At 49.1% G+C, this 26677-nt stretch overlaps 1 protein-coding gene across 1 annotated transcript in view; it reads right to left on the reverse strand.

The window, feature by feature from the left end:
• The window catches only part of STARD10 (StAR related lipid transfer domain containing 10), a 57153-nt gene that overhangs the window by 7045 nt on the left and 23431 nt on the right, over window positions 1-26677 (reverse strand). Inside the window, exons 2-4 of the mRNA XM_081860748.1 lie at window positions 10093-10240; window positions 8163-8266; window positions 5205-5322 (exon numbers count right to left, since the gene is read on the reverse strand). Coding sequence (XP_081716874.1) covers window positions 5205-5322; window positions 8163-8266; window positions 10093-10240 — 370 coding nt within the window. The remainder of the gene's footprint in view (window positions 1-5204; window positions 5323-8162; window positions 8267-10092; window positions 10241-26677) is intronic.

Raw genomic sequence — 26677 nt, forward strand, 5'->3', positions numbered from 1 at the left:
CCGCTCTTAACCACTACACCACACTGGCGCTCAAATCACCTTTGTGCCACAGTGCAAGAAGAACAAGAAGCTTCTCCTTCATTTGATCTTGCCTCATTGCATCGACACATATGCCACAGGATATGCCATACATTCCATACTACGATAGGCAGTGATATTTTTCCAGAGAACTCGCCACCAACGCCTCCCTTGTTCTCTTAGAACAGGCACCCCCAAACTTGGCCTTCCAGATGTTTTGGGACTACAGTTCCCATCATCCCTGACCACTGCTCCTGTTAGCTAGGGGTGATGGGAGTTATAGTCCCAAAACATCTGGAGGGCCGAGTTTGGGGGTGCCTGTCTTAGAATGACAATGGCACCCACCCGAGAGGGGCTGGATCTGAGTTCTGGCAAGTTCTGGCTGGAAAAAAGCCCTGATGATAGGTGATTTTTGCACGCACACCCAGCAGAGGCTGGTTTTGCCAACCCCTAGGCACGCCTCTGCCTAAGTAACTCACTGTGATTTGAACCTGTCCATGCAGGTCCTATATTCTAAGCCTGCAGCAAAGGAAAATGGATTGTCTCCATCAGCATCTATGTGGTAGCCCTCCAGATACAGTGGTACCTCGGGTTAAGAACTTAATTCATTCTGGAGGTCCAGTCTTAACCTGAAACTGTTCTTAACCTAAAGCATCACTTTAGCTAATGGGGCCTCCCGCTGCACAATTTCTGTTCTCATCGTGAAGCAAAGTTCTTAACCCGAGGTACTATTTCTGGGTTACCGGAGTCTGTAACCTGAAGCATATGTAACCTGAAACGTCTGTAACCCGAGGTACCACTGTACAGTCATACCTCGGGTGACAGCTGCCTCAGGTTGCGTTTTTTCGGGTTGCGGACCGCCGAAACCCAGAAGTACCGGAACGGGTTACTTCCAGGTTTCGGTGGTCACGCATGCGCAGAAGCACTAAATCGCTCTTTGCACATGCGCAGAAGTGCAGAATCGCAACCCGCACGTGCGCAGACGCGGGTTGATAACGCTGCGGGTTGCGAAAGTGCATCTCGCACGGATCATGTTTGCAACCCGAGCGTCCACTGTATTGGAAGGTGGCTCTCATATCACCTCTTAAATGTCTCTTCTTCTCCAGGCGATTAGGCAAATTCAGGAGGAGGAGGAGAGGGCTATCGAAGGCTACTAGCCAGAATGTCTGTGATCTGCTTCCACAGTTAGAGACAGCGATGTTTCTGAATGCCAGCTGCTGGAAACTGCAGGAGGGAAGAGGGCTCCGGCCACTGTGAGATCAGGATGCTAGACGAGAAGAGTCACTGGCCTGATCCAGCAGCAGGCTCTTTTTCTGTTCTTATGGTCCTCAGTGTCCTTCACCTTTCCCAAAGATTCATATTCTCCAGAGCTGGCAGAAATCCTCTGCACAGCTGGAGTTTATGCTTAAAGGACTAAAAAAAAAGGATAACTCCCAAATCTGCCCAGCTTTAGTGCCTGCAAACTCCCCGCGTCAATCGCCGGCGCTTAGCAAATTCCGCGCTGCCGAACGGCACAGGGGCTCCGTTGCAGAGACGCCGTTCTCTTGGCAGCCTGGACGGACTCCAAGGTCAGAACTAGAGAAGGGCCTTTACAGGCTCAGACACGGCTGATTAGGGGCAAAGCTGGAGAAGAGAGGATTTAATGGGTGGGCGAGGCTGCAGAGAATGAGGCTCTGCTGGCTCCCCTTCCTCCTCTCCCTGCTTTGCTAAAAATAGCCTGAATAATTCTGCAACAACCATCCCTAAACCCTGACCATAAATTATGCAAGATTTCTTGCATAATTGGAGCTTTGTCAATTGCATCCATTGATGGGAGATTCGGGACAGAATTAAAAAAGGACTTTTTCACACAGCACATAGTCAAACTATGGAGGCAGTGATGGCCACTAACCTGAATGGCTTTAAAAGAGAGTTGGACAAATTCATGGAGGAGAAGAGGGCTATTGGTGGCTCCTGGCCAGGATGGCTCTGCTCCGCTTCCAAGATCCGCTTCCAAGAAGCAGAGGATCAGAGCGTTCATTCACACTTACCATTTGTGATAGGAATTTTATGGTCTTAGATATATGGTAATGTTCATAACTGCACATACATAGATCAGCACAGGAAGACCAACCTGGAACCATTTTGATTCCTAAACTGACCAAATGTTTTTTCTCTGCAAGGTCAAAATGGAAAAGCCTCCCCATTGTCTCTTCCTTCACAAATCCTGTCTTAAAGTTACAGATAGGTAGCCGTGTTGGTCTGCCATAGTCAAAACAAAATAAAAAAATTCTTCCAGTAGCACCTTAAAGACCAACTAAGTTAGATCTAGGTATGAGCTTTCGTGTGCATGCATGTGTATCTGAAGAAGTGTGCATGCACACGAAAGCTCATACCTAGAACTAACTTAGTTGGTCTTTAAGGTGCTACTGGAAGGAATTTATTTATTTTGTCCTGTCTTAAAGGTATGTCTGTGTTTGAATAAGGGTGTGAGCCTGTGACCTGGCCCAGGAACTAAGTATTTATCACTACAAAAGGCTGGCCAGGCTCCCCAGGCAATCCAATCAAGTAACCTGACAGACAGGAAATAAACAAGGATAAGAGAAAAACAATATTGAAATTTCTGTTTTAAGACCACCTTTTCTGTGATGTATCTGAGGGGTGGTCTTAGGTTACACCCCTTCTGTGATGTATGTATGATGTTTCTGGGGGTGGTCTTGATCTACAGAATGGGAATTTCAAAAGTCTTTATAAGCCCTTGCACAGCATTTTTCTGGGTCCTCCTCCTTTCCTGAGTGTGAGGGGAGCACCCTGTAGCAACAGATCAATAAAGATTAGGCTTACTAGCTGCTTTGCTTCTCAATATTCTCTGGTTGGCCTCTGTTATTTTCTCCTGCCAATAGGGAACCTATGTAAGGACTCTATATGGGCTCTTGGGTACCCCATAAGGGGAAAAAGGGCATATTAATCCCATCATTTTCAGGTCTTCATTTTCCCAGTCCTTATTGTGATAGGAATTTCATGGTCTTAGATATATGGCAACGTTCATAACCACACGTACATAGATCAGCACAGGAAAGCCAACCTGGAACCATTTTGATTCCTAAACTGAGCAAATGTTTCTCTGCATGGTCAAAATGGAAAAGCCTCCCCATTGTCTCTTCCTTCACAAATCCTGTCTTAATCTGTGTTTGAATAAAGGTGTGAGCCTGTGACCTGGCCCAGGAAATAAGTATTTTACCACTACAAAAGAATGGCCAGGCTCCCCAGGAAATCCAATCAAGTAACCTGCCAGACAGGAGATAAACAAGGACAAGAGAAAAACAACATTTAAATTTCTGTGATGTAGGTGGGATGTATCTGAGGGGTGGTCTTAGGTTACACCCCTTCTGTGATGTATGCATAATGTTTCTGGGGGTGGTCTTGATCTAGAGGATGGGAATTTCAAAAGTCTTTATAAGCCCTTGCACAGCTTTTTTGGGGGTCCTCCTCCTCTCCTGCGTGTGAGGGGAGTACCCTGTTGCAACAGATCAATAAAGATCAGGCTTACTAGCTGCTTTGCTTCTCAATATTCTCTGGTTAGCCTCTGTTATTTTCTCCTAGCAATAGGGAACCTATGTAAGGACTCTATATGGGCTCTTGGGTACCCCATAAGGGAAAAGGGCATATTTTTATTTACAACAGTATCCAAGTGTTTTTTTCCCTTTCTGCTGCTTTCTCCAGGAAAACCCAATATTTACCCCTGAATCAGAACCAATGGCAATTTGGGTTTCCTGCAGATTGCTGATTCAGGAGTAAAGAGCGGGGTTTTTTGCAGAGAAAGGGTAGGGGACAAAAAATTGCTCGAATGCAACAGACCTATAAAGATTACACCTGTGCCTAGAAATGCAGAGCAAAGCTAAGTGTGGCTGAGCCCTGAATCCCAGTTGCTGGGAACCAAAGGAGGCGAAAGTTGCTCTTGCTTTCAAGTTATAGAATCATAGAATCCTAGAGTTGGAAGAGACCACAAGGGCCATCGAGTCCAACCCCCTGCCAAGCAGGAAACACCATCAGAGCACTCCTGACATATGGTTGTCAAGCCTCTGCTTAAAGACCTCCAAGGAAGGAGACTCCACCACACTCCTTGGCAGCAAATTCCACTGTCAAACAGCTCTTACTGTCAGGAAGTTCTTCCTAATGTTTAGGTGGAATCTTTTTTCTTGTAGTTTGGAACCATTGCTCCGTGTCCGCTTCTCTGGAGCAGCAGAAAACAACCTTTCTCCCTCCTCTATGTGACATCCTTTTATATATTTGAACATGGTTATCATATCACCCCTTAACCTCCTCTTCTCCAGGCTAAACATGCCCAGCTCCCTTAGCCGTTCCTCATAAGGCATCGTTTCCAGTTCTGCTTTCTATGCCCTGCAGAGGACCTTAAGGTCCATGAATAACCAAAGTTTAGAGGTCCCGGGCCCTAAGGAAGTCAGACTATCCTCCACCAGGGCCAGGGCCTTCTCAGTGATGGCTCCGACCTGGTGGAATGCTCTGTCCCAGGAGACCAGGGCCCTGCAGGATTTAACCTCCTTCCATTGGGCCTGTAAGACAGAGCTATTCCACCTGGCCTTTAATTTGAATTCAGACTGATCTTTTATTTCCTTTCCCTCACCCGCTCTGAGACCCCACAGCTAATTCTCCCCTGGCCTCCAAGTAGGACTCATTCAGCCAGCTAGCCCTGGGGATTATCTAATGCTTATTTCCCCTAAATTGATTTTTGAATTTTATTGTTATTCATGTTTTTATACTGTATTTTATGTTGCTTTTATAATTAAGTGTTTTAAAGAGTTTTAAATTTGTTGTTAGCCGCCCTGAGCCTGTTTTTGAACCTGGAAGGGCGGGGTATAAATAAAAAATTATTATTATTATTATTATTATTATTATTATTATTATTATTATTATTTATTTCCCACAAGCATCCGATCCACCCCTTGAGAACAGGATGCTGGACTAGATGGGCCATGGGCCTCATCCAGCAGCCTCTTCTCATTTTCTTATGCATGCGTGTACATTCTTGCAGAGAGAAAGAACTCTATGATTTTTACTCAACATTATTGTCCGGGAGCAAGGAAGAAGCTTGGACGAGTAATATTTCAAAATAAGAAGTTGTGTCACTGTTAATAGTGAGTCAGGACGCCGCCGCCCAAGAAATTGTGGCTCTTCGTGGACCTTACCTTTGGGGTCTACCTGGGCCAGGTAAGTGAGGCTGCAGTTCTTTTCTCCTTTCCCCTGGATCAGGTAACCAGTTTTAATGGAGACGGCCCTCACCATGTCTTTCCTAGGAGGGTATTTCTGGCAAAGGCAAAAAACAAAAAAAAAAGACAGGTGAAACTGAAATTCTGCCATAAACTGCCAGCAAGGAGTGCCCTCCTCTCTCCAAATCTGGAGTTAATTTAGGGGAAAGATGTGCTTCTTGGGGGGGGGGGCTGTTGTTGGTGCTGACCTTTAAAGCCCTAAACGGCCTTGGCCCAGTAGACCTGAAGGAGCATCTCCACCCCCATCGTTCAGCCCGGACACGGAGGTCCAGCGCCGAGGACCTTCTGGCAGTTCCCTTCCTGCGAGAAATAAGGTTACAGGGAACCAGGCAGAGGGCCTTCTCGGTGGTGGCACCTGCCCTGTGGAACGCCCTCCCACCAGATGTCAAAGAGATAAACAACTACCAGACTTTTAGAAGACATCTGAAGGCAGCCCTGCTTAGGGAAAGTTTTTAATGTTTTATTGTGTTTTTAATAATCCTGTTGGAAGCCGCCCAGATAAGCTGGAGAGGCCTGGCCAGATGGGCGGAGTATAAGCAATAAATCAATTATTATATTAGACCTCCCTGTGGGAGTTGTATGGGGTGCTGAGGGCGGGGGAATCCCAATTGCTGAAAACCATGGGAGGCAAGAGACTCTTTCTCTCATGTTTTCCCCCCTGGTTTCCCAAAGACAGGATCCGATGGATTGAGGGGACCAGACCAAGAGAGGGTCAAAGGGTGAAGAAGAAGGGAGATCATCTGGGAGAAGGAAAACACTGGTCCTAAACCTCTGCTGCCTTCTGGGGTATCTTTGGGAGGAGAAAAGGAGAAAGGAGGAAACCCTACACAAATGTGGAGTGGGGTCCCTAAAGCGGTTGGATGGTGGACCACATCAGCGTGGACAGGAGGGGGGTCTTGCTATCTGCGCAGCCCAGGACCTCCATACATACTGCCTGGGCTTGCACCCCGGGGAGGTGAAATGGATGTTTTGTGGCACCCACAAGAGTTTCTTAGATTTCCACATGTGCCTCCCCAACAGGACATCAAAAAGGGCTCCTGATTCAATATAACATGGTGCTATTTTCATCCTGATCTGCTGGTGCAAAACAGCTCACAGCTTAAAACAACAACAACTGTGCTGTCTGGGGCTGCTGGGAGGTGTAGCCCAAAGCAGCTGGAAACTGCCAGGTTAGAGATGCCCTGTTTGGACATTTTTAAAAAACTGCCTCTTCTCACTCAGAGGTTGACTAAGCAAAGTTGTGGTTCTGGGCAAGGTATTATTTTTAGGTATATGATATCATGGTCTGGGATCCAGAATTGCGTTTAGCTTTTTAAATGAGGTGCCCACTTCTGAACTGCAGACTTACATTTTAAACACTTTATAATAATAATCCCAAAACGACGGTCTGTCTATTTGGGAGAGGGCAGGTGATGGTGAGAAAATGTCACTGGGGAAAAGGCTCTGGCTGAGTGGACCCAACTTCTGTCTCTTGGTGTATTCAGGGCAGAATCTCCTCCAGACATTCCCTGAAACCCCCTGAATTTCCTTATTTGGTTCTTCGTTTCTGTTTTCAGGTTTTTAAGGGGTCCACTGGAGGGTCAGGGTAAAAAATGGAATTACATTATATTAATTTAGGAACCAACAAGTTTTTCTGAGGGCTGGGGGCACAGGTGGAAATTTATGGAAGAGTCGTGGGCACCCCAAATTGCCCATTTCACAGAAGAAACCCTGGCAACGCTCAGAACTACCCCACCCCAAACTGGTCAAAATGCTGAGACCCAAAGAAAATAAAAGACAGAAAAGCAAGGTCTCCCCCCACCAAAAAAACCACACACAAACACACAGGCAACCCCTCTGACGAATAACAGTGGGGGAAAGGGCCTTTGCAGATGCCATGGGGGGTATCTCAGGGCACCATGGTGCCCCCGGGGTGCCCCATTCAGGACCCCAGTATTAAATCATCCCAAAGGGTAATCCTTCCTGTTCAGCTTTTCCTATAACAGGCATGCCATTTGCTGGAAGCTCAACCCCAGAATTTCTGCTGCACCTAAAACTCTAGTGCATGTGTAAAAGGTAAAGGACCCCTGGACAGTTAAGTCCAGTCCAAGGCAACTCTGGGGTTGTGGCACTCATCTCACATTCAGGCCGAGGGAGCCGGCATTTGTCCGCAGATAGCTATCTGGGTCATGTGGCCAGCAGAAATAAACCACTACTGGTGCAATGGAACACCGTGACGGAAACCAGAGCGTACAGAAACACAGTTTACCTTCCCGCCACAGCGGTACCTATTTATCTACTTGTACTGGTGTGCTTTCGAACTGCTAGGTTGGCAGGAGCTGGGACTGAGCAACGGGAGCTCACTCTGTCCTGGGGATTCAAACCGCCAACCTTCTGATCGGCAAGCCCTAGGCTCAGTGGCTTAGACCACAGCGCCACCTGCATCCCTATCAAGGTAAAGGTAAAAGGTAAAGGACCCCTGGACAGTTAAGTCCAGTCAAAGGCGACTATAGGGTTGTGGAGCTCATCTCGCTTTTAGCATTTGCCCACAGACAGCTTTCTGGGTCATGTGAGCAGCAGGACTAAACCGCTTCTGGCGCAATGGAACACTGTGATGGAAACCAGAGCGCATGGAAACACCTTTTAGCTTCCTGCCGCAGTGGTACCTGCTTATTTACTTGCCCTGCCATGCTTTCAAACTGCTAAGTTGAGAGGAGCAGGGACCGAGCAACGGGAGCTCACTCCGTCATGGGGATTCGAACTGACGACCTTCTGATCGGCAAGCCCAAGAGGCTCGGTGGTTTAGACCACAGCGCCACCCACGTCCGTGTACAGAACATCGTCCATGCACACCCCTCCTCCTCACTCCCCCCTCTCCAGAAAAAGCCTGTCGCTCACGGGATGTTTGACGGAGTAGTTCATGATGATGAAGTCGTTGCCCATGGGGAGCCAGGAGCGCAAGGTGATGACGTCTCGGTTCTTCAAGGGTTTGGGGCATTTCCCTGCCAAAAAGCGGAGAGAGCAGAGAGGAAATGTCATCTCAGGAGAAGCAAACAGACATCCTGGCTTGCAACTAACAACTCTCACCCCTCTCCCTGCAGCAAATCTATTGTGTATTTATAACTCCACACCAAAAAATTATATGCCTCTCAGTTGTGTATAGAAATAGCCCTCGAAGCGGCTTATGGCAGGAAAAAAGCATCAAGGTTAACAAATAACCTTGTTAACAAATAAAGCGATCGCTCTTTTTTTATAAAACAACAAGAACATCACAGCAATAAACTGAAAACACACCAGCATTCTAAACTTCTAGACAGGCTTGCCCAAAGGTGAATGCCTTTGGCACATGCCAAAAAGAATGCAGGGAAGGCGCTCAGCGGATTTCACTAGGCCGGGAGTTTCCAAAGTGCGTCTGAATGCATGCAAGTTAAACTTGCAGGGGAAGCTTCCAGGTTAGTTTGCTGCTGGGGTGCCAACTTGAATAAAATATTGAGGGGGCCCAGGGTCAGTCCCACCCCTCATAATCAATTACATGACGCAGTGCACACACATCATTTGAATGATGTGGGGGGCCCAGCCTAGGGTTACCAGATCTCCCCGGTTCCCGGGGACAGTGCCCGGATTTGCAAATCTGTCCCCGGACAAATTCTGTCCCCGGAATGTCCACAGATTTGCAAATCTGTCCCCGGAAAACGTGGCAGTGGAACCGGTGAGGAAAAATGGCGGGCGCCATGGCAGCGGGCAGCTCCTGAAGCCAGCCAGAGCCAACTGCGCTACCAGGCTGGCTCTGGGCTGCTGACTGCCACTGCTGCTGCCACTGCCGAAGGGGAACCGGGGATGTCTGGCAGTACAGATCTCCTGCCCCCTATGTTTTGACTGACCGGGGGAGGCTTGGGAGTCGCGGGTGGGCGGCCGTTGCCTAGTTTTAAAAAAACTCTGCGCATTTATGTTTCACAGGGTGCGAAAGAAGGGCTTTGTACCTTTATACAATATGCATGTGTGCCCAGGGTCTTTTCCCTCACCATCCCCACTACAGACTCCCTGTTGCTTCTCAGCTTCAAAAAAAAAAAAGAAGAAGAAAAAGTGTCCCCTGATTCATTGAAAATATTTTGGTAACTATAGCCCAGCCCCCTCAAATATTTTATAGGGGGGCACAGCCCCCATGGCCCCTAGGAGCTGGCTCCTATGGTTTACTGCAGCGTAAAGGGCAGACATCATTGGGCACGCCTGATGTTTGATGTTGTCACCGAAGAGTAAAGTTAAATGCCCTGTGCCTTAAGGGTGATGTCCTGGCGGAGGCACTGCAGCCATAAGGCCACGATCCAAAATCCAGTGCCCTCTGAGCATCCGAAGCTTCCTTAGGTGGCTGTCAGCATCACCTCAAAGATGTGGGAGGGAAGCAAGGCAGCCCCCTCCCCGAGAGTGAACAGAAGAGGCTGCTAGCTAGTAAGCCATCAACAGCCCTCTCCTCCGGCGTCGACCTGAACATGGCTGCAGTTTCAGGAGGGACCCCTAGATTTGGCTCTGCTGGCCTGGCACCCTCCAGACCTTTGGGGCTGCAACTCCCAGCAACCCCAGCCAGCACAGCTGGGCTGTTTTGGGGAAGGCCAAAACATCTGGGCAAAAACATCTGGGCAACTGATGGCTCTAAATAACGGCAACCGATGGCAGCCTGCCTTTCCAAACCTGGGACCCCCAGATGATTTGAGCCACAGCTCCCAAGAGCCTCAGCCGACAGAAGCTGCAGTTCCAAACATGTGGAACACCCCTCTTTGGCGGAGGCTGCCTTAGACAATAGCCACCCCCACAAACTCCCCCAGCGTCTCACAGGAGTAGTATCCCACGTCGGCGTTGACCGTCAGCTTGCCGATGTCGAAGGTCTCAATGACGTTTGTGTCCCACTTTTTCCTGTACTCGATGTCGTGCAGGACGTCATAGAGGGTTTCTGCCGCGACATCCTTGCACTCTATCCTGCACTGGAGAGAAACGGGGCGTCAGAAACCCAACAGCAGCCTAAACACCGGAACGAATGTCTGCCGGATCCCTTTCAAGCTGGAGTGTGGAACCTGTGGTCCTTAGGCCATGTAGGTAGATGCTTTTGATGGAGTTGGAGCCATCGGTCCACCTGGCTCAGTGTGGTCAACGCTGACCGGAAGAGGCTCTTCAGAGTTTCAGGCAGGGGGTCTCTTTCCCAACCCTAGATGTCAGGGACCGGGCCGGATGCTGGAAGACCCCCCAAGTGCCCCTATTTTCCAGGGACAGTCCAGGATTTACAGAAGCCGTCCCGGTTTCTTATTTGACCCCAGAGTGCCCCACTTTTCCTTAGGACGTCCCTATTTTCACGGGAGAAATGTTGGAGGGGATGGAGTTATCCAAACCCTGAGCAGTCTGAAGGCAGCCCTGTATAGGAAAGTTTTAAAATGTTTTATTATGTTTTAATATATGTTGGAAGCCGCCTAGAGCGGCTGGGACAACCCAGTCATTTGAGTGTAGAAAATATTGCAAAATTGTTGTTGTTAAATAGGATGTCCCTATTTTGTGCCAGCCAGGAGGCAGGAGTCGGAGGCAGGGGAAGTTTCGGAGCTGGAGGGATGGGCTGGAGCATGAGGAAGAAGAGGAGGAAGAGGCAGGCCAGGCAGGTGAAGGGCGAAGTGCTTCCCCTCCTCTCTTGCCTCGCTGTCTCCCAGAACCAGGAGGGGGCTGAAAAGGGAAGAGCAGAGGCATCTTAAATGCGGGCATAGTCTCCGACTACATGTGCGCAGCCTGTTGGGGGAAGGTATGTCAACTGGTGGAGGGGGGTGGTCTTCATGGAACACAGACCTGGGAACAACTCGTCTTGAGAAGATATTTCATGAGCTAGCAGCATTCAAAGGGCAGAGCTCAAACGATACCCACCCACCCATATATATATGGCATGGTTTTATTTCTTACACAAATATCAAGGCACATGGTCACTATGCAGAACCTTTATTCTCAGTCCGCTGGTGAATGCTCTTGTTTTTCTAAATCTTTAAAAAATCTTTATTATTTCTAAATGGAGAAGAAAGATCCCCGTATTAATGAGACACATAACGCCCCTTGAAAAGTGTTTCCTGTCTCAGAGCTGAAATGCCTGAAAGTCCCATTTTGAAAGAAGTGCTTCACTTTCAGAGCTGCCAAAGTTTGCAGCATCCTTTTGCAGAATAATCTCCCCTCCAAATAACCAACTGCCAACGTTTAAATAAATCTGCATTTCAACATCTCAATAAAGTTGCCTCAGAGGCCTTGTTGAAGAAAGTTAGGAGAATTTTTAAAACTGCATAAGAGAAACATCTGGAAAAATATATCAAGTAATCCCACCCTAATCACAATGTTTATAGATAATTATAGGCACACTTCAGTTATTTCTGTGACCATGATAACAGTGCAAGCCTACACAATCCTGCACACGGCTACTCAGAAGTAAGTCCCCCCAAGATCAATGGAACTTACTCTCAAGTAAATTAGCCAGGATTGCAGCCTCACTGTCAACAAGTTGAAATGCTCCCCTTCATTGTTGTCCCAATAATTTAATAAGCCAAAGCCAATTATCACAGTAACGGATTATGTCTTCTTCCTTTAGTTACAGCGTAATTTATCCATAATTGCATATTCATATAATTTGCTTTTTCATTCCTTAATTGGGGAAATTACATTCCTCTCCAAACGTCTCGAGCTAAAAAGCTTTCATGTAAACAAAACAATGCAAATTCTGATTTACAGCTCTTGCACATGACATCATTTTATGCTGTTGATGTGAACCTTATCTTAATTATTGCCTGCTCCTTGGCGGTGGGGGGCTGCCGTGGCCAAAAGGCAGGCTAAGGAAATGCGAAGGAAGAAATGAAATTTGCAGCTTCACAGAGGGAAGCTCCCTCTTGTAAGAAGAGCCATTTGCAAGATTCGAAAGCAGGACCAAATTAGCCTCAGCTCCCCCATCACACACAAACACAGCCCAATTTTAATTATATCTACACTCAAAGATTTAAAACGGGCTCTCAATGGAAAAATCAAATAGGCACCACGAATCAGACAAAAGATTTCTACAAAGTGCTGCAACGTTAGGAAATTCAAGTGCTTTCAAATTATCAGAAATTTAACTTCTGCAATGCAATTTTGTTTCCTCCTCAGAGGCATATTTCAACACAGTCTCTTGCTTTGGCCCAGAGATAAAGATTGTTGTTCCGTAAGCGCAGGGAGAGCCCTGCTGGGTCAGACTAGACCGGAGGCTTATCTAGTGCAACTTCCTGTTCCAGAAACTCACAAGCAGGACACGAGTGTGAGGCACGCTCCCTACATCCAGGGCAGATAAAAGAATTTCTTCACGCAGCTACAGAGAGCCCTCTTCGCCTCCCAGAATCTGCCTGATCCTCTTTCAAAGGCATCTAGGTTGGTGGCCACCCCTGTGGCAGGGAGTTCCACAGGTTAACTACCGTATTTTTCGCCCTATAGGATCCACCAGCCCATAGGATGCACCAAGTTTTTTGGGGGGGAAATAAAGGGAAAAAAAATATTTCCCCCCCAGGCGCTTGTGGGACCGGCAGCGGGGAGAAGCGCTCTTCTCCCCGCCGCCCGCCTCTCAGACCAGGTCCGGGGACAGCGGGAAGACGCGCTGCGCCTCCCAGCTGTCCCCGGAGCTTGCAGGGCTGGCGGCCGGGTGAAGAGCTCTTCTCCCCACCGCCCGCCTGCAGACCAGCTCCAGGGACAGCGGGAAGACGCGCTGCGCCTCCCCACTGTCCCCGGAGCTTGTGGGGCTGGCGGCTGGGAGAAGCACGTGTCTCCCCACCGTCAGCCTCCAAACCACATCAGGAGACAACGGGATGGCGGCGTTCCGCCTCCCCGCTGTCCCCCTTCAGCGCGCTGCGGCTCTCCTGAAGCCTGGAGAGCGAGAGGGGTCGGTGCGCACCGACCCCTCTCGCTCTCCAGGCTTCAGCGAAAGCCTTCATTCGCCCCATAGGACGCACACACATTTCCCCTTCATTTTTGGAGGGGAAAAAATGCGTCCTATAGGGCGAAAAATACGGTATGTGCTTTGTAAGGACCTATTTCGATTTCTCTGTCCTGAATGTTACTCCATTCAGTTGCCATTCCTGTGACCCGACTACCCTAAGGAAATAAGCAGAGCCTGGCTCCTGGGTCAGGGGGGCAAAGAGCTCCTCGTCTGGCCCCCAGACCTCTTCAAAGAAGACTCAGCATGCTGTTCTCGCAGAGGCCAACCATTTGCCCCAATAGGAAACCGCTTTCTCCCCACTGGTGGTTTCCAGAAACTGGGATTCAGAAGCCCTGCTGCCTCCGAGGTGGAGGCAGAGGACAGCCATTGTGGCAAACCTCCATGAATTGCCTAATTCTTTTTTTAAAGCATCCCAGGTGGTGACCATCCCCATCTCCTGTGGCAGTGAGTTCCACTGTTTAACTGTGTTGGTGGTGGTGAATTAAAAACGGCTTTTGCTGCAACACAATGACCCCTCTGGAAATCTTCAGGGACCTGACTTTATTTTCATTTAAAATGCATCTCTGGGTTATTTGTGGGGCATAGGAATTCATTCTTTTTGTCTTTTCTTTCCCCAAAATATAGTCCGTCCCCCCACAAGGTCTGAGGTACAGTGGACCAGCCCCCTGCTGAAAAGGTTTGGCGACCCCTGGTCTGATTCTTTTTCAAAGCCATCCTCGTTGGTGGCCATCACTGCCTCCTGTGGCAAGGAGTTCCACAGCTTAATTATGTGCCTGAAGAAGGGCTTTGTTTTACCTGTCCTGAATCTTCCAACATTCAACTTCCTTGGAGGCCGACGTGTTCTAGTGATATGAGAGACGGAGAAAAACAGCTCCCTATACACTTTCTCTCGGCCAGGCATCATTTCATAAACTTCTATCATGTTACCTCTTCCTCGACGTTTCTCTCAACTAGAGTCCCAAACGCTGCAATCTTTCTTGGTTGGGGAGTTTCCTCACAGGGGAGGAAATCGCTGCATCTCCTCAATCATTTGGGCTGCTCTTTTCGGAAACTTTTCCAATTCTGCAATATCCTTTCTGTGTGAGGCAGCACCTTTTCTGAGAGCGACCAAAATGCCGCAGGAGTTTTGCAAGCTCCTGAGTTCTCCAGAGCTCTCGATTGGGCAAGATGTTGCACAAAGCCAGGGGGGGTGCGGGGGGGGGTGTCTGTGCATGTAAAAAAACCTGGACGTTGTAGCCATGAGGTGGGCTTGTAGACTCAGCTCCAAGGTGGAGATTGCAAGCTAAGTCCCTCTCAGGAGCCGAGATTATCAGGTTGCACGCCTGGGATTCTGGGATAAAAGAACCCTCCACCTTCAAGTGTCTGGCTTGTAACCCAGAACTGTCTCAAACTGTAAAGGAAACTCAGAGCTTCCCAAGAAACACGGCGGTCTTTAACTCAGCAAAACCAGGGACTGATTTTCCAGGCAGAACTAGGCAAAAAGAGTCAATGGAAGCCAAACAGTACAGTATTATCTATTGGTTGGATGGGATGCAACACTATTTTTTTAAAAAATGCAAAGTTCATCTTCGCGTGATGAGAAATCACCTTTCTGTGGTTGCCAACAAAGAACGAGCTGGCAGAGAATTTGCTGGCATCTGTCCGTCTTGGGAGACAGTGGAGAAGTGCTCCTTTGGGGGTGAAGGCAAACTGTTGGACCGCTGCAGCACCTGATGTGGCTGTAGAGACCGATAGGGGAGAGACATGTTTTGTTGCAGCTGGGGCAGAGGAAGGCGTCCAGTTGTGCTGTTGCAGATGCACCCGGGCATTTCTCCTCTCTCCTCTCCTCCCAGAGGTCATTCCTCCTCTGGTCACTGCTACAGATGCACAACCTGACTGACTGACTGACTGTCTCCAGGCACTGCAGTCGTTCGCAAGGGATTCCCACCGGGCAGGTTGGTGCTGCCAGCCCTCACGGCATGTTTGCAGACATCTTCATAGTGCAGAGTTAGTTTGCCAACTGGCTTGGCACCCAAAGCCAGCTCCCTGTAGAGCACATCCTTGGGGATCCTGCCATCTTCTGTTCTGTGGACGTGACCAAGTCAGCGTAGACATCACAGAGACGGGAGTGTGAATAGGCTGGGAATGTGGGCTGAAGAGAGCGCATCTTCGAAACTGTCCTGCTCTGCAATGCCCAAAACCTTCCTGATGCAACACATGTGGGAGGCGTTGGGCTGGATGCTCTAGCAAAGAAAGCTCTTTCCTGAACTGTCTCCGAACTGGTTTTTTTTTAATAGGCACTTTCCCCCACCTATGGTGGGACTGACCACAAGGATTCAAATTCTGGACAATGGTTTGCCAAGAAATGACCAAAATCCCTCAAAACGCCCCATTCCAACTTCATTGCAGCTTTGCTTGTTATGAAAGGTTTCAGCTGCCAAAACCTCATACACTCATACCTCGGGTTACAGACGTTTCAGGTTACGTTTTTTTCGGGTTACGGACCGCCGAAATCCGGAAGTACCGGAATGGGTTACTTCCGGGTTTCGGCGGCTGCACATGCACAGAAGCGCTAAATCGTGCTTTGCACGTGCACAGAAGTGCCGAATTGCAATCCGCGTGTGCACAGACGCGCAGCTGCGGGTTGCGGACGTGCCTCCTGCACGGATCATGTTCGCAACCCGAGCGTCCACTGTATTCCCCCCAAATGAATGCAGGATTTGCAACTTCTGTTTTGTTATGAAAAATATGTGGAATTTAGCATTAGCTGGGGGGGGGGGATAACTCATAAGTTACATGTTACCAAACAGTGGCAGAGGAATCCGCTCGGGCACCTGGGGCGGTGTGGGCTGAGGGTGGGGCGAGCTGCCCATGGGGCGGTCCCTCCAGAGTCTGCCTCCCTCCTCCCACTCAGCCGCCCTATAGCTGAGGGGGAGGCAGCGGGCAGACTATTTGGGCAGTGCAGAGCCATGCCACCGCGTCTCTCCCAGAAGAGACACATGGCTCAGGCGCACTGCAGGCCCCACGGTGAGTGCCACCCGGCATTTTGTCACCCCCCCTCCCAGTGGTGACACCCAGGCCGGCCCACACACACCCTTCCTCCGCCCCTGTTACCAAAAGCTCAGAGGACCTCAAAAGATGCTATTTGGTGGGATTTTATCTCATGTGCAACAAATTTAGACCCAGAGGCCTTTCTCCTTACAGCGCAACATGAAACTTGACTTCCTTAATGGCCTTAAGTACTTCCTCATCCATAATATTCAGTCTCTCTCAGATATACTGTACTGCTTTTTTTTGTACTTCTGCTCTTTTGATTAGGGCTGCCTCAGCAACTTTCGGGGTGTCCTGGTTTTTACCTTTTGAAATACGGCAACCCTGCTTTTGATTGTATTGATTTGTTTGGTTTATTTAGAAATCAATGGGCAATTGAGGGCCAAGACAGAGCCCCACTTCCCCACTGAATATTCAGCAAACAGGATGAGACTGCAAAAATGGATTTTTGGCACCCAAACCTGAAGATTATGAGAATTTTGAACATCCCTCGTTTTCTCCTCCCTGCAGCCCCAGCACAAACACACAAATACACACACGGCTCCTTTTGCAAAAGCACACTGCCTGTCAGATGGCGGCAATCGTGGCAAAGTGGGTCTGTGGATCCATTTCCAGGCTCTCTCATTATTAATCAGGCCTATCATTTTTGCCGGCTTACAAGCCGAGCCTCTAAATATTTCATCAGCCACCCGGAGTCGTTTCTCGCTGCCCGCCCGCCAGAAGACCGCCAAACAAAGGAGGCTGCGTCTCGACCCAAGAAGCCACGGAACGGAAAGGTCTGCAGCCCCGAAACCTGATGCGCAACACCGATACCCACAAAGTGCCCCACTCCTCCTCCTGGGCAGAACATCAGGCGGGCTGGGACCCACGGCAGCGCTTGGCTTTCAAGGGGGCCTTTTGTGAAGGGAATGAATTGCACAGACCTGCCATTGTGCCCATTTCAAAGGCGCAGGGGCTCGTTTTTCCACTGCACCAGGTGGAACTGGAGAAGCGCTTTTTGCACAAGGGAGGGAGGCACAAACAGCACTGAAAAAAGCCTGGGGGGTCAGGTATTGGGGGGAGGGTTTGACAAGGCTGGGTGCAAAGGCAGGGCAAGGAGCAGGAAAGGCACCAGACGTCCTGCTATACATTGCAGGTTTGGGGGTTGGACTAGATGACCCCTGGGGTCTCTCCTACAGTTCTATGATTCTATGGTCCAGGTCCAGACCTACACCCCGGCTGGCTCCTCTTGCCCCTTTTAAGGTAATAAGAAGAGCCTGCTGGATCAGGCCAATGGCCCAAGTATCCCAGCATCCTCTTCTCCCAGGGGTCGACCAGGTTCTCCCATGGGAAACCAGCAGGCAGGATTCGAACACAAGACGCCTCTCCCCTCCTGCGGTTTCCAGCAACTGGGATTCTGAAACACAGCTGCCTATGTGATAGGAATTTTGAGGTCTTAGATATATGTTAAATGTTCATAAATGTACCAACCAAGCACGTACATAGATCAGCACAGGAAGACCGTCCTGGAACCATTTTTGATTCCCAAACTGACCAAATGTTTTCTCTGCAAGGTCAAGGAAAATGGAAGAGCCTCTCCGTTGTCTTTTCATTCACAAAACCTGTCTTAAGGGTATGTCTGTCTGTGTTTGAATAGGGTGTGAGCCTGTGACCTGGCTCAGGAACTAAGTATTTGTCATTACAAAAGACTGGCCAGGCTCCCCAGGGTATCCAATCGAGTGACCATTAAACAGGTAAACCTGTCAGACAAGATAAACAAGTCACTCAGATTTCTGCTGTAGACCACCTTTTCTGTGATGTAGGTATGATGTATCTGGGGGGTGGTCTTAGGTTACACCCCTTCTGTGATGTATGTATGATGTTTCTGGGGGTGGTCTTGGACTCCAAGGCGGACAATTTAAAATGTCTATATAAGGGCTTATGTGCCATTGTTTGGGTCCCTCCTGCCTCTTGGCAGTGAGCTCCCTGTTGCAACAGAACGATAAAGATCAGGCTTACTAGCTGCTTTGCTTCTCAATATTCTCTGGTTGTTATTTTCTCCTACCTATAGGGAACCTACGTAAGGACTCTATATGGGCTCTTGGGTACCCCATAAGGGAAAAAGGGCAGATTTTTATTTACAACACCTCCAACTGCGGAGGCAGAGGGTAGACATCCTGGCTAGTAGCCATCGATAGCCCTCTCCGCGAATTAGCCAAATCCTCTTTTTAAGCCATCTGAGACTTAACAAAGTCCCACTGAGGACAGTCAGCACTCACACGGGATGGTTATGGGATGGATGCTTCCTTCCCACGGTCTTCGCTAGGGATGGGCGGCCGCCACAAAGGGATCCCGCAAATACATGGAGAAACCAAAGAGGTCTGACTCAGCGGCAGGTTCTGGCGGGCTGGTTCAAATGCAGCCCAGCTGAGTGAAACTTCCCAAACAAGCGCTGATAATATGATGTTTGCCTTCTTATCTCCAACTTGAAATTCCCCCCACCTCCTCCTCAGGTGGGGCCCCGACAGATGGCCCACCCCAAAATAGCATCAATATGGCTCCAGGAGCGACTGTTGACTTTTGACTGTGAAATATCAGCAACTGAAACCCATTGACATAAGATGCGAAATGGGGATATAAATACTTGGAGAATGCTCAGCAAATTGTCAGCCGTATGCGTGGGGGGGGGGGCGATAACTTCGGGAGAAGAAAGGCCCAGGAGGAAACCCTACAGAGGTGTCCAAACTTTTTTCAAAGAGGGGCAGATTTGATGAAGTGAAGGGTTGTGAGGGCCGACCAAAGGGCCAACCGAAGTTGTTCACCTTTTTTAGGATTTAAGTTGTTGAGGTTTTTTTTAGGATTTTACCCCAGGAAATAAACTGCCACAGGGGCTAGATTAAACTGATCGGCGGGCCGGATTAGGTCCGTTCTTAACCTGAAACTGTTCTTAACCTGAAGCACCACTTTAGCTAATGGGGCCTCCTGCTTCTGCTGCGCCGCCACCGCACGATTTCTGTTCTCATCCTGAAGCAAAGTTCTTAACCCGAGGTACTATTTCTGGGTTAGCGGCGTCTGTAACCTGAAGTGTCTGTAACCCGAGGTACCACTGTACTGCCTCCTCCGGGCAACTCCTGCTGCCAAGCTGGTGCCAAACATCTTGCACACACAGAAGCAATGTTTGACATCAACATTGTTTGGCATCAAATCTTTAGAATTTATGGGAGAAAATCCATCTGAACATTTTCCGCAGATATATACACACAGAGAGAGAATTTTAATTAGACCAGAGGTTTCCAACCTTCTTGAGTCCCTGGCTCCCTCGACCAACTACATTCTTTCTGCGGCACCCCTGTGGGGCTCAGGACCCCAATTATGTCCCCCCCTTGCCTGCAGAGCTGGCAGCCCCTCACCCCTTTTTGAGCACCCTCCCTTGGGGAGGGTTCCCTCAGCCTCCTCTCTTCTCCCCTCTCCTTGGGAGTCCTCTGGGCAGCCGCACCTGCAGCCCCTGGTCTCTGAACTCCCCCCCACTCTGCCCCAAAGAGAGGTGCCTTCTCACACTGCCCCACAGGGGCCTAGGAATGACCCCCTGGCCAGCCCCAGAGGCACCATTCGCCTGCAGAGCTTGTAGGCAGGGCTGCTGCAAAAGACAGTTGTGCAAGGCTTTGGGAGCAAGAGTCATGAGAGGGCATCAGAAGAGGGAGGGAAGGAAAGCGGGACAGAGGCCAGTGTTGTCCGCAGCAGCCCTGACCATCATTCAAGGCACCCCAGGGTGCCACAGCACACTAGCTGAAAACCATTGAGGCTCCCAGAAGTCTCCGAGCTGCTTCCCTGCATTATCCACTAGGTGGCAGCACTATAGATTTTATGAGAGCAGATCTAATGACACAGAATAAAACCCTTTTGGTACCTATAAGAACAGAGTGCATCTGCGTAGGCAAACTAAGGCCTGGGGGCCAGATCCGGCCCAATCCCCTTCTAAATCCGGCCTGTGGACAGTCCAGGAATCAGCGTATTTTTACATGAGTAGAATGTCTCCTTTTATTTAAAATGCATCTCTGGGTTATTTGTGGGGCATAGGAATTCATTCATTTCCCCCCCCAAAAAATATAGTCCAGCCCCCCACAAGGTCTGAGGGACAGTGGACCAGCCCTCTGCTGAAAAGGTTTACTGACCCCTGATCTAAAGCACCACTGAATAATTATTATTATTATTATTATTATTATTATTATTATTATTATTATCCGACATGATGTGCTAAGTAACTGTAGGACTGGAAGAGGACTGGGGGCTCCCCTCTGTTGTCTCACTTCAACAGTGGCACACAATTTCCCTTGGTGCACCTCAGCCTTCCCTCACCTGGTGCAATCCAGATGCTTTTAAACTACAACTCCCATCACCCCCAGTTTGCTCAGGGCTTCTGGGAGCACAGCTGAAGTTGAGTGCTACAAACACAGTCACCCTCAGATTATCAAAAATGTAACTTCTGCAGTGCATTCCCCCCCCCCCCCCGCTAGCAGGCAACCTAGCAGTTCGAAAGCATGCCAAAAAGTGCAAGTAGATAAATAGGTACCACTCTAGCGGGAATGTAAACGGCGTTTCCGTGCGCTGCTCTGGTTCGCCAGAAGCGGCTTAGTCATGCTGGCCACATGACCCGGAAGCTGTACGCCGGCTCCCTCGGCCAATAAAGCGAGATGAGCGCCGCAACCCCACAGTTGGCCACAAGTGGACCTAACGGTCAGGGGTCCCTTTACCTTTTTTAGCAGGCATAGTTTGACACCTCTTGATTTCACACAAAGATAAAATCTGTCAGATAAAATGTGTGGTTAACTAAAAGTAAGAAAAGCCCCTCTGAGTCAGACAACAGTGTCATCTAGCCTGGCATCCTGCTCCCCTGGGTTGCCCACAGGATGCTGGCCTGATCCAGCAGGTGCTTAGGCCACTTTCGAGACCCAGCCATCCTGCCTGCCCACCGTCTCCGCAGCAGCGAGGCCTCTAGGGGTCCCCACAGCTGCCTTTGAAGCCAGGCCCGGCTTCTCCGTGCCAATTAGGCCGCCGAGGAAGCAGGAATACATTTCCATCGATTTACATTTTGCTATTTGATCTCATCTGGGAAGCCTTCCCTTTGATCCCCGGGAAAAAGCGAGCCGCTCTCCTCTCCGCCAAGGAACCGATTGGCGTGATGCGAGCTCAAAACACCCGACAGCTTATCTGCCATTACGCCAAATAAAAGCAAACCTCTATTTTCCTGGCTGGCTCCTGAAACTCATCTGGGGATAACCTGCGCTTGTTTCGCGGGAGACGGAGAGATTACGCCACGGATCCTGCAGCACCTCTTGCCCTCCCCAAGGAGAGGTGCGCAGCTTTGGCTCCAGCAAGCCATCTGCACACCCTCGTCACTCCAATTCAACACATTTCTTCACTTCCTTGACTGAGCCGGACGCTAAGCTCCTTGAAGGCACAAATCTCCCTCTTTTCCAGATATTTTTGGAAACACTCAGTCCTGCCGCACAAAAAGGTGCACTCTGGAGATTTTACTTTTCTGGACTAAGCGGCACAGGATTGTTCTCTGCAGTGGGTAGACAGCAGCTGCGCTCCTAACCAGAGCCAGATGCGTGGCACAGACTTGCCAGCACATGCACAAATTGTAGGGGGAAAGTGAATTTTGCAGAAGCTGGGAGGACACCATACTGACTTCAGTCTCACAACTGAAACGCTCGTGGATTAGAAAAGCAAAGGTTTAGTGCAGCCTTAAGACGACAAACCCCACATTCGAAAATTACCGTATTTTTTGCTCCATAAGATGCACTTTTTTCCTCCTAAAAAGTAAGAGGAAATGTCTGTGCGTCTTATGTGTGGTCAATCGCTGGCTCCCTTTCCGGCCCCGGCCCCACCCCCTTGCCCAGGCCTCCATCGTTGAATGTTCTGCAGACGGAGGCTGTTTGTTTCCCCAGCGACATGTGACTGGCTGATTAGATTATTTGTCTGGAAACTGTAGAAATGGCTCCCTTTCCTTTCCTAAAGAAGCTGCAGAACTGTGAGTTGAACCCCATAAAAACAGGATTTTTTCCCTTTGCACAGTAAGCTCAACAACTTTGAGCTGATCCTCAAAAAAGGGGCTTTCCCCCTTTCTTCCTCTAAAAACTAGGTGCATCTTATGGTCAGGTGCGTCTTATGGAGTAAAAATACAGTAAATCCCTCGATTGAGAACATAAGAGCCTGCTGGATCAGGCCAGTGGCCCATCTAGTCCAGTATCCTGTACTTGCAGTGGCCAACCGGATGCCCCCGTGGGGAACCCCCAAGCAGGATCCATGCGCATAGAGCAACTCTTTCCTGCTGTGCTTTCCAACAATTGGCGTTCAGAAGCATTGATGCCTCTGACCGTGGCGGCAGAGCAATTGTGGCCAGGAGGCATGGACAGCCCTCTCCTCCTCCATGAATTTGTCCAGTCCTCTGGTGGCCATCCAGGCTGGTGGCAGGGAGTTCCACTGAGGGAAACCCAGCCAGATGGGCGGGGTATAAATAATAAATTATTATTATTATTATTATTATTATTATTATTATTATTATTATTAACATTATTTTTTATTCTTTTTCATTTAGCACTTTGTTGAATAGTCACAATGCTTTTAGGTTGGATACTGTATACAGGTTCTTGGGAATAGTTCTAGCAATACCGTCTCAGTTCTTTGGAGAAAGCAACTGCCTTGTGGGGCTCTGCTCCCCGAACCAGCTAACTCTCCTGTTTCCGTGTCCCACAGGGGAAGGAGTCTGTCTTCATGCTTTCTGGTGCAGATAAGGTTGTTCATTTCACACTCCACAACCAGCTTCCCACCTGCTGTTCGTCTTTTTATTGCAGTCTCTTTTCTCATCCCGTTTCTGCAACTCATCGAATGTCCCGTTGTCTAACGCCACAACGCTCTTTACTTTCCTGTCATCTGCGGTGATCTCATCAAACTCTCCCCCCTCCCCTTTGAAGGAAATCTCAGTGTTCCTTAAACTGCTGTCTCTTTTGATGCTTATAACGTCTCCATTGCAACTGATGATCACATTGGGCATGGCAACACTAGCCATCTTCCTGGTGGCAAAGTCTGCGCCAAGTTCTTTCAGATAGTCATCAAATTTTCCAGTGGAAACTGGCTTCCAAGTTCCCAAAAACTGTTCCCACATGATGTAGGATTAACAGCCTCCTGAAGAACTTCTTACAAGTTCGACTAAGCACCACAAAGAGCACAGCACCTCATGGTCATCTACTTAATGGCTTCCACTGAGCCTCTTGGGCTTGCCGATTGGAAGGTCGGTGGTTCGAATCCCCGCGATGGGGTGAGCTCCCGCTGTTCTGTCCCAGCTCCTGCCAACCTAGCAGTTTGAAAGCACACCAGTGCAAGTAGATAAATAGGTACCGCTCCGGCAGGAAGGTAAATTGTGTTTCTGTGCACTCTGGCACTCGTCACAGTGTCCTGTGCCAGAAGCGGTTTAGTCCTGCTGGCCACGTGACCCAGAAACTGGCTGTGGACAAACACTGGCTCCCTCATAGTCCCCCATAGCTGCCTTTGACTGGACTTAACCATCCAGGGGTCCTTTACCTTTTCCCTTTTACCTTTGACAGCTTCCTTCTACCGGAGGAACCTCTGCCAACTTGGTTCCCTCCGGATATTTGTTGGACTACAACTCCTATCAGGCTGTGCTGGTGTCCTCTGCACCAGGTTGGCAGAGGTTGCTCTGATAAAAATCACCTGTCACATGGAAGATGGAGCCAGCCTGTTTCCCGCTGCTCCACAGGGCAGGACCTGGTTTGAGTCCTACCCTCCAGAGCAGGAGAAAACAAGCTTGTTCCATCCTTCATGTGATAGCCCTCAAGATATCTGAAGATGGCTATCATATCTCCTGGAGTCTCCTCTTTTCCAGGATCCCTCGGAAGGTGGTGGGCTCTCCTTCCTTGGAGGTTTTAAGCAGAGGTTGGGTAGCCACCAGCCAGGGATGCCTTAGTTAAGATTCCTGCATTGCAGGGGGTTGGAATAGATGACCCCCAGGGTCCCTTCGAACCCTACAGTTCTATGATTCTTTTATGAGCCATTTCCAGGGGGTGGAGGAAAGGGAGCCAAAGTAGAGCAGAAGGGAGCGAAGAATCGGGAGGGAGACGAGATGGAAAAAACTTAGACCTTCCCGTGTGATCGAGCTGATGCAAATTGGGCTTGTGTTTCTGGCTGTCTCATGGCTTTTGTTTAGTCGTGTCCAACTCTTCATGACCCCCTGGACCAGAGCACGCCAGGCCCTCCTGTCTTCCACTGCCTCCCAGTTTGCTCAAACTCATGCTGGTAGCTTCGAGAACACTGTCCCACCATCTCGTCCTCTGTCGTCCCCTTCTCCTTGTGCCCTCCATCTTTCCCAACATCAGGGTCTTCTTTCCAGGGAGTCTTCTCTTCTCATGAGGTGGCCAAAGTCTTGGAGCCTCAGCTTCAGGATCTGTCCTTCCAGTGAGCACTCAGGGCTGATTTCCTTCAGAATGGAGAGGTTTGATCTTCTTGCAGTCCATGGGACTCTCAAGAGTCTCCTCCAGCACCAGAATTCAAAAGCATCCATTCTTCGGCGATCAGCCTTCTTTATGTCCAGCTCTCCCTTCCATACATCACTACTGGGGAAACCAGAGCTCATGGCTACCTCTCGACTGTTTTTGCTGCCACACAGGGGCCAGGGAGTGGGAGAAAGAGAGGGAGAAAATGCAGCTCTGCTAGCCATGTCATCACGGCCGGACCGCAGGTCTCCCGAAATACTTAGCTGGCATCGCTGAGCAAGGAAGAGAGAGCCGTTTTTAGCCTCTGACGTAAAGTCAACCAGTAAATGCACTTTAGGGCAATTACATGGCTTTCAAATCGAAACGAGTGCCTGGAGTATCCAAAAGAGGGATCTCCGCGCTGACGCCGCTGCAATCACAATAGCATCAGCCTTTGTTTCAGTTCCTGCCCTCCAGAGCAGGAGAAATCAGCTTTTGAGATACAGGATTTGAAAATGGCAATTCAACACTGCCGGGAATCTCAAGCAGGAGAGCGGTGCTGTTTCACTCAGGTCATGAGAACATAAGACGTGCCTGCCGGATCAGGCCAAAGGAGGCCCATCTTAGTCCAGCACCCTGCTCTCCTCACGGTGGACATGAGCGCATGGACGCCCTCCCCACACCCAGGACGGATAAAATAAAGTAGCTCTTCACCTACCTGATCCTCTTTCTTTTTCCTTTTTTTAAAATTGTCTTTATTGATTTAAAAGACAATCATACATTACAGATGGGTACAGCAGAGTTGAACCCGAAAAGAAAAGAAAAAAGATAAAAAGAAAGAAAAAAGAAAAAAAATACTTAAAAAGAATTAACAATAACAAAAAGAAAATCAGTTGAAAAAGCCAATTATTTATATAGCATCATATCTTATCCAATAAAGTCTTCTGAGAAAACCTTCCAATCATTCTCATCGTACTTTTTATGTTGTCATGATTTTATTGCACAGTTTGTTTTATAACATTTTCTATCTATTCCTCTAAGATGTTTGTTTGTTTCATTTGTTTATTATATACAAGTATCATTCAATTCTGCTAGGATAATATCATTATTACAATATATCCTTATATATTCCTTGAATAGTTTCCGTTCTCTGTTATGCTTTTTGGTTCGGGGCTCCCCTGACTTTTCCAGTCAGCTTTGCTAACTGAAAATACTCACTCATGAGTGTTTGCCAATCTATTATTGCTGGTGATCCTCTTTCAAAGCCATCCAGGTCAGTGACCTTCACTGTCTCCTGTGGCAGGGAGTTCCACAGATTAACGAGGTGCTGCATGGAGAACTACTTCTGTTCAAGTGTCCCGAAAGCTCCTCCGTTCAGTTGCCATCCCTGTGACCTGACGACCCGAAGAAGAATCTGCTTCAGCAACCTGTTCTCGGAGGCGCCAACTGGGAGCCTCTTTGGGGAAACCCAGAAGCTGCACCCGAGTGCGAAAGCATCTCTCTTCTCCTGTGGTTTCCAGAAACTGGTTTTCGGCAAGTACAGAGGCCGAGCTGGACCATGATGACTAGTGGTTAGATCTCGCATGCAGGCTTCCCTCTGGGGCAACTGGTTCACCACGGTGGGAATAGGATCCTGGACGAGAGGAGCCCCCGTGGGCCTGATCCAGGAGCCAGGCTCTTCTTCTGATGCTCTCAGGCCTATCCTTGGATGAGCAGTTCTTACTCCAAAGTTACATGGCTTTCAGCAGCAGACAGAGATTCTGTGACAGGTTCCTGGGAGCACCAGAGAGCCGTCAGAGAAACCGAGCTCACAGTCGTGCCACACTTGGCTGCTATTTTTACGCTCTTAGAGAGACAAAGTGTTGGCACCTTGATCTATTTCCCGTGCAGGTAATTGCGTCTCGCTTCGCAACAGCTGCTGGAATCTGCACAAACCGCTCCAT

This window comes from Podarcis erhardii (assembly GCF_964252035.2).
Source record: "Podarcis erhardii genome assembly, chromosome: 4".
Taxonomy (NCBI): Eukaryota; Metazoa; Chordata; class Lepidosauria; order Squamata; family Lacertidae; genus Podarcis; species Podarcis erhardii.